Raw genomic sequence first — 7,198 nt, 5'->3', positions numbered from 1 at the left:
GCACATGTGTCTTTAACAGCCTGGGATGCCCTGGGTCTCCCTGTCGACAGCTCTGATGGGACCACGGGTGGGGATTTCTTTCCAGATCTTTTTTAGCACTACTCGCTGGTCCCTTAGCCACAACACTTTCACTGAGAAGCGCCGCGAAGCGCGTCCCAAGAGGCACATTTGCTTGCTCTCCTGTCTGGACAGGTTTAGGACAAAATGGGTGGACGGAGGAGGCTGGGGCCCGGGACGGAAAGACAAGGCTATACTCGGGGCTGCCCGCTGGGGCTGTGGGGTCAGGTTTTGTTTGTGAAACAGACACTTGATAGTTCAGGAGCCCAGAAGACTAGCTCAGCTGTACCTTGTAACATGGGCCGTCAGTGGCTTGCGTGGAGGCCAGAACCTTCTGGGGTTGGGTGTACCCACCAGTGGAGATGGGATGGGGGTTCTGGGGTGGCCTCCTCGCCCTGGCTTGCCTCTCCCCTTTGCTCTATTCTGGCTTGCTAGTGACTGGTCCCGAGTTACAGTGAGGCATTTGCAGAACCCTATGAGTGTCTACTCGATTTTGAAACTAACAGGCCCACTTTTGACAGTTCTTGCTGTCTCTGCTCCAAAAGGGAAGTGAGGTGCTTCAGGGGCCCTGGCCTTTCCTGCTAGAGATGGGCTCACTCCCTCAGGGTGGGCCATCCCGGGACGGGCTCCAGACGTGCGGACCCCTGTCTGCTAGAGATGGAGGCCTCTGGGCCCTGCCGGATCACTCCGCACTCTGCTAAGAGGGTTGGGAAGGAAACGGTTACAGCGCAGGGTCCGCTCCCAGGGGCCCCCACCCCAACTCCAGCAAGGGCACAGCAGGGCCCTGGCAAGGCAGTCCAGAAAGACTGTCTTGTTTACAAGCTGAGCACAGTTGCTATTTTAAGATGCTGTTGGACGGCACTGTGAGGAATGAGACCCCAGACAAGTGCGCGCGCGCGCTGGGCGTGCTGGAGGGGCACACTGCCGTGACTTCAAAATGCAAGTTCATAAAGCAGCCCCCTCCCAGGGTGCACCCCAGAGTGGAATCTCTCTCCAACCCCTGGGCTGAGGCCCAACTGATGACCCTGGAGATTATGAACGAGAAAAACATTTATTCCGTCTTCAAATCGGTCTAACAGAACCAAGTGTCTGCATCTTACCCCCAAGGCTTTTTAATACATTCAAAACAGCCCAGGGGCTGTGGATACACCCCACACCTCACAGTGGCAGAGTATTTACATAAAGCTGGGTGTTTCCCGGCAGGCAAAGCCCCTCCAGGTTGCCAAGGGCTGGGAGCAAGGCAGAGGGAATGCCTCCCGGTGCCCCCTGGGGTGGGCATCCAGCGCCACGGCTGGCAGGCCGGCAGGCGGGCAGGCAGTCCGGAGGCACTAGCATGGGGCAATGACCCTAGATCCAAGAGCAAGCAGATGCTACAGCAGTGAGCACGGGGCTGCTGGCTCCCAGGGCAGGCAGGGGGCTGGGGACACAGCAGCGCCAGGAGGTGGGGAACAAACCTGAGTGAGCAGGAAAGGGGGCCCTGGCCCCACAGTCTCCTTTTTGGCACAGAACCCCGAGTAACTGTGGCCACCAGGGCCCAGGTCCTGGACCTGGGCCCGGCTCCTTTGGGCTGGGGAGAAGCTAAGGCACTTGTCAAAGCAGCGTGTCGGGCACTTCTAACTATTCCAACTGGGGTTGGGGATCATTAAAAGCAATGACAAAACCCATCTGGCTAAAAACCCTTTTCTAAAAAATGCCCTTGAGGAGTGGGTGGGCGAAGCCCTTGCTAGAGGGAGCCCGGCAGCCAGGGCAGGGGAAGCAGGGGCTCTCCAGGCCGTGCGAGGCTCCAACGGGCACCCGGCAGGGTGAGGGGGCCGCAGCTCCAGGAGGCGAAGCTCACGGGAGGAGTCCAGCATAGAGTGAAGGCCCCCGAGCACCCTCTCTGCTCCCCTGACCGTTCCGGCCGCAGCTCAGTACACAGGGGGCGGCTGGTAGCCCTCCGTGGTCTCAGCGTTCTGGGTGAAGGGCGGTTGTTGGTAGTTGTCCACAGACGCACCAGGGTAGGAGGCATAGGCGGTGCCGGGGTCTGGAGTGGGGTCCACGTAGTTCTGGATGAAGTCGTCCACGCCGGCCTTGTAGCGCTGGTAGGCCAGGGAGGCCAGCACGCCCTGCAGGGAGCCCCGAGGTTTGGGTTCCTCAGCCTTCCGCCACCCTTCTCCAAAGACACTGCACCCCTGCCCGCCCCGGCCCACCTACCCAGGAGAAGATGGAGAAGAAGCTGAAGGTGATGGCTGCCCGGGCCGAGTCGGCTCCCACTAGCACGTCTTCCGCCTTGGTGGCCACCCACTGGTTGGTGAGGAAGCAGAAACCAACGAACCACAGGAAAGTCCAGAAAGCTGGGAAGAAGGCCGGAAGGTCAAGGTCACTTCCATGGAGGCAGGGGCGGTCTGGGGACCCAGGAGGGGGCCCCTGTGGGGGCGGCGATGGCGAGGCCCTGTGGCAGGGATCTCCCAGAAGCCTCCAGGAGTGTGAAGGGCACTGATGCGGAAGCCAGGGTGGCGACCTGGGTGCCTGGCTCGAAGGTCCCGTGACTGTCACTCAACGCCGGTGGGCTTAAGCAGACTCACAGAAATCCCTGTGTGCAAGCCTGTCTGCTTGGGTAGGGGCTGCCCTCGGTTCCCCCTGAGGTTGCCGAGGCCCTGCCATCCCAGAACCCTCTTAGGAACGCTCCTATTCACCTCCCCCAAGTCAACTGGGGGTCCCGCTGGAAGGTACCTGAGAAGAGCAGGTCGCTGACGACTAGGTATTTGCGGTCAGTGGCGTTGCTGATCTGGGGAAAATAGGCATCAACCACTAGGAAGGCGGCCGAGGCCAGGAAGGCTAGCACCCCAATGGCGCTGCCGTAGCCGCACGCGTCCTCGTTGTGGTTGAACACGCAGTATTTCTGTTGGGACTGGTGGGTATTGCTGTAGCCCTCGCCGAAAATGCACGAGAACACGATCAACGCAAAGACCTGAGGGGACAGGTGGGGAAGGGCTGAGCGGTCGCCAGACAAGCCCCACGGCGGGCACACGCGAGAGGGACCCTGGGCTCCCCCACTGCAGCTGTTCCCCTTCGGGACGGCAGGCACCAGGGCCCCCTCTGAACTTGGGGACCGAGCTCGTAAGCAAGTTGCTTCTGGCTGGTGCACCGTCCCCACTTCTCCGTGCTCCCGGGCCACGTGCAGGTGCCAGCACAGTCGCCATCACCGGGGGCACGGCGGGAGATTCTTGGACCAGGGGCTGGTGGGGAACGGACGGGGATCTCCTGGGAGGGAGATCCCCACCCCGGCTGCCTGCCGGGAAGGGCCATCGTGGTTCCGTAGGAGATGGGCCACAAAGTCACAGAATCCCAGGCCTGGAGTCACCCCCAGATCACCTTCTGCTTGAATCACCTCTGCAGAGCCCAACCTCTGCCCCAAAACCTGGGTGATGAAAGACACCCCCCCACCACCACCTCTCAGGAAAGCCGCACCAGTGTGCCCTGAGCTGGAACCCGTGTCCCCAGACTCCCACTTCTTGGAGCCCCCTCCCACTCTTTCCTGCTCCAGGCTGCTCCCCCCACCCCCCACCCCAGTTTGGCCAGCTTTCTTCCTACAAGGACTCCTGGCCCCTTTGACATCCTGACCCTCCCCTCTGAGGGCCCCCCAGGCTAGTCTGACTGGCAGGCCTGTGGATACAGTTCTGCATTCGGAACCCTGGAGGTCCTGGGCCCGGGTGGAAGGGGGTTCACCAGCCAGAACTCTGGGAGGGGCTCTAGGCCCTTGGGAACAGCCTCATGTGGCCTTCTCGCCTCCCCAGACATCAAGGCCACCACCCATCCCCACCCCATGTCAGCAGATGCAGGACGGTCTGGACACCTGGCTCCCACTAGGACAGGCACAGGCCTCTCCCTTGCCCTGCCGGGACAAGGCCCTCTGAATAGACTCTGGAGCTGGCAGTCACAAGCCCCACCCCCAGCTGGGGATGAAGCCGGAACTCCCCGATGCTGGGAGCAGTGTGCCAGCCCCGACTCCTGGCACAGCTGTCCCGACACACGGGGCATCTGCTCCTTGGATCAGACCCCACGGTCAGGCAGGGAGGGGGCCTGGGTGCCACCAGGGCACCTCGGAAGGCTCCAGTCCCAGGCAGGCATGGTGAGGGCACTTAGTCCCAGCCCTCTGCCTGCCCACACTAACACCTTGTCCAGCTTCAGGCGCTGGTTGTCCAAAATCCTGTGCCCCGCCCCCCCCCCCCCCCATCCCCTTACCCCCAGTAATCTGGTGCTGGAGGAATCCCCTACCCTCCCTGGGAAGGGTACATCCTGGGGTCACCTTATCTTGGGTGGGGAAGCAGACACGTGACTTGCTCCGCGAGTGGAGGGGAGACCCCATTACCCAACGTGGCTTGGGAAAGCCCCTTCCGGATGAATTCCCCCAGCAGAGAGTCCCAGCACGGCGGCCACCTGTCCTGGAGCTGCCCCAAGCTCCTCCCACCGCCAGCAGGGCGACAGGCCTGCTCCCCCGCGGCGCCTCCGGGCCACCCCGCGCCCGGGCCCGGCCGGTGGGGGGCAGTGGGGACCAGGGGAAGCCGGGGAAAGCTGCGGCGCGCGAGTGGCGGCCGGCGGGGCCCGGAGGATGGAGGGCGGCGGGGCCCGGGCCCCCTCGCCGGCCCCACGCGCGCCACCCGCACCCCTCCCCCGGGCCTCGGCCGCCGCCACCTGTCGCGCTCGCAGGCTCGCGGCACCCCCTCCCCCGCCCGGTCCCCGGCGGCGGAGTCCGGTTCCCCCGCCCGGCTCCCCACCCGCTCACCATGCACACGGCGCGCGCCACCACCTGTGGCTGCGTCAGGAAGCGCCACAGGTCGAAGGAGCCGCCTGCCTTGGCCGCGCCGTAGGCCCCGCTCTCCATGTCGCCTCCGCCGCCGCCGCCGCCGCCGTAGCCGCCGCCGCCAGCCTAGGACCCTGCCACCACCCCGCCCCGCCCCGGCCCGGCCCCGCCCCCAGGGGCGTGGCCAGCGCGGCCCCAGGGACCGAGAGCAAAATGCGGTCCGCAGCCAGCAGCGAGCAGAGCGGCCCGGACGCTCCGACGGCTGGGCCTGCCTGCGTTCTGGCGGCCGACAAACGTCCAGCCCACGTCGTGGCGGGGACCGCGTCCCCCTGCCCCCAGCAAGGGGCCAGAGAGTCCCCAGGAAGAGAGGGACGCCAGGAGGGCCCGCCCCTCTGCCCCACCCACACTTTGCCCCCTGCCCTCCCGCCTTCTCCAGGAAGCCCACCAGATAGATGCCTGTCTGGGCCTCACCCGTCCAGGACCCAGGCTCAGAAGCACCCCCTCTTTTCTCCCCATTCCATCCCAAACCCCAGCCCACAGCCTGGACGCCCTCCTCGACTGGCCTGTCGCTCTTTGCTCCCGTCTGGAGCTAAGCCTGGGGGTGGTGTCGAGGACCCTCTCTGCAAATTTTCCGGGGCTGAGCCAGGCCCCAGGGGTGTGTGACTTCAGACTTCCATGCCCAAGATGGTATACAGACAGAAACAAAGTTTCCAGGGTGACAGGCAGAGGGCAGAGTTTAACCCAGCCCTCCCCCACCCCAACATCTTTAGAGCATCTGAACAGGGAAGGCTGATGGGGTGGGGTGGGGGTGCGCTCCCTAGGGGCCACGGACTGACCGGAAGGGAAAAATTCCAGACAGTTTTTGCTAGTTGCCGGTAAGGATTAATGAGTGGGTGCTGGGCGGGGGGGGGGGGGGGGGGGGGGGGGGGGGCGGCGGTGCTCAGAATCCTCCCAGGTGAGCCGCACGGTGACAGGCGACTAGGCCACCAGGAGATGGGGTGCCACACCAGGGAAGAGGGGAGCAGGGGTAGGGGGGGAGGAGGAGGGGATGCTGAGTGGGTTGTTGCAGCTGGGCCTTTTCACAGCCTACCCCACCCTCTCCCCAGACCTGCAGGGACCGTGAGGACAGGGGCCACACAGAGGTTCCCCCACTTCCTATGGACCTCCCCTGCCATCACAGGCCCTTCTATTCATTCCATCCCCGTCCTGAAATTGTCACACTAACACCATGTGTGTTCGTGGAAGAACACCAGCCTTCAAGAATCAGGGCCGGCAGGGATTTCCTTCATTCAAATGGCGAGTCCTTCTGTAGGGGACGGACAGCCGGGGCCCTCCTGAGGGGACTCTGCCGAGCCCGCATCGTCTGGCCACAGCCTTGATGACAAAGGAGTTAAGATTCCAGGTTAGGCAAGCACACCTCTCAGCCACCCCTCCCAAGGCCTCCAGGAATTTTATGATGCCAAGCTCATCAGTGCCCTGGGCAGGAGAAGGGGTATAAGGCTTAGTCACTCCACTAAATGAAGGGGGCACTGAATCACCAAGAGGGCAAGCGTCGGCTCCTGGTCACATGGCGAGGGAGAGCCTGGTCTCCGTATCCCATTTATATATTAAAAAACTTTTTTTTAACGTTTATTTATTATTGAGAGACAGAGAGACACAGAGCATGAGCAGGGGAGGGGCAGAGAGAATCCCAAGCAGGCTCCAGGCTCCGAGCTGTCAGCACAGAGCCCGACGCGGGGCTCGAACGCACACACTGCGAGATCATGACCTGAGCCGAAGTCGGTCGCTCAACCGACTGAGTCACCCAGGTGCCCCTCTATATCCCCTTTATAAAAGGGAAAACCGAGGCTCAGAGAGGTGACGCGGCTCTCCCAGGAGTCTGGCCTCTGGAAAGGACAGAGACGGGAGGAAGGGACACTGAAGTGAGACGAGGAGAGTGCCAAGGATAGACTCCCGGACAGCGGCCACTGAAAAGCTTGGCCAGGGAGGAAGGAAGACAACCAGGAGATGGCCGTGTCTAGAGACCAAGGCAGGTGAGAAGTTCATGGGGCAGAGGTTGTTGCTGCCAAAGGCCAGACAGGTGCAACACGCAGAGGCCTGTGGGGCTTGGGGACAGACAACACAAAGGCCCGGTCGCTTTACAAGTCAGTGAACTGAGAGCCTTAGACACGGGACCCCAGGAGGTCCAGCCCCTGCCTCTTGTCACCAGCTGGGAAGCACCGACCTATGTGGTTCCCACGGAGAACAGAAGCCCCTGATCCAGCCTGGTCCCCAGGAGGCTTCAACCCCGCTCCTCGTGTCCCTCCCCAGACCCATCAGGAATACAGGCGAATGCCCCACCCGGAGGCCAACTGACTC

General features: G+C 63.0%; 1 protein-coding gene across 2 annotated transcripts; it reads right to left on the bottom strand.

The window, feature by feature from the left end:
* Nucleotides 1–1,089: 1,089 nt before the first annotated feature.
* On the bottom strand, nt 1,090–4,984 carry SYNGR2 (synaptogyrin 2). 2 transcript variants are annotated; one of them, XM_045490970.1, is made up of 4 exons: nt 4,823–4,981; nt 2,770–3,007; nt 2,251–2,390; nt 1,090–2,162 (listed from the first exon to the last, which is right to left on the bottom strand). In XM_045490970.1, exons 1-4 carry the CDS (start codon nt 4,919–4,921, stop codon nt 1,965–1,967), a joined length of 675 nt encoding a protein of 224 aa, XP_045346926.1. In that variant the 5' UTR covers nt 4,922–4,981; the 3' UTR covers nt 1,090–1,964. The 2 variants fall into 2 exon arrangements, with proteins under 2 accessions (XP_045346926.1, XP_045346927.1); XM_045490971.1 differs by lacking the exon at nt 2,251–2,390 and having other exon boundaries at nt 4,823–4,984.
* Between the last annotated feature and the right edge of the window lie 2,214 nt (nt 4,985–7,198).

This window comes from Leopardus geoffroyi, chromosome E1 (assembly GCF_018350155.1).
Source record: "Leopardus geoffroyi isolate Oge1 chromosome E1, O.geoffroyi_Oge1_pat1.0, whole genome shotgun sequence".
NCBI lineage: Eukaryota > Metazoa > Chordata > Mammalia > Carnivora > Felidae > Leopardus > Leopardus geoffroyi.
The sequence above is the reverse complement of the archived record's forward strand: the minus strand, read 5'-3'. Positions and strand labels throughout refer to the sequence as shown.

What these genes read in the sequence shown, in the direction of transcription:
- SYNGR2 (XM_045490970.1), bottom strand. Translation starts at nt 4,921, where the DNA reads ATGGAGAGCGGGGCCTACGGCGCGGCCAAGGCAGGCGGCTCCTTCGAC. An exon ending in TGGCGCGCGCCGTGTGCATG is followed by an intron (nt 3,008 to 4,822) that starts GTGAGCGGGTGG and finishes CTGTCCCCTCAG; the next exon opens with GTCTTTGCGTTGATCGTGTT. An exon ending in TCTTCTCCATCTTCTCCTGG is followed by an intron (nt 2,163 to 2,250) that starts GTAGGTGGGCCG and finishes GGCTCCCTGCAG; the next exon opens with GGCGTGCTGGCCTCCCTGGC.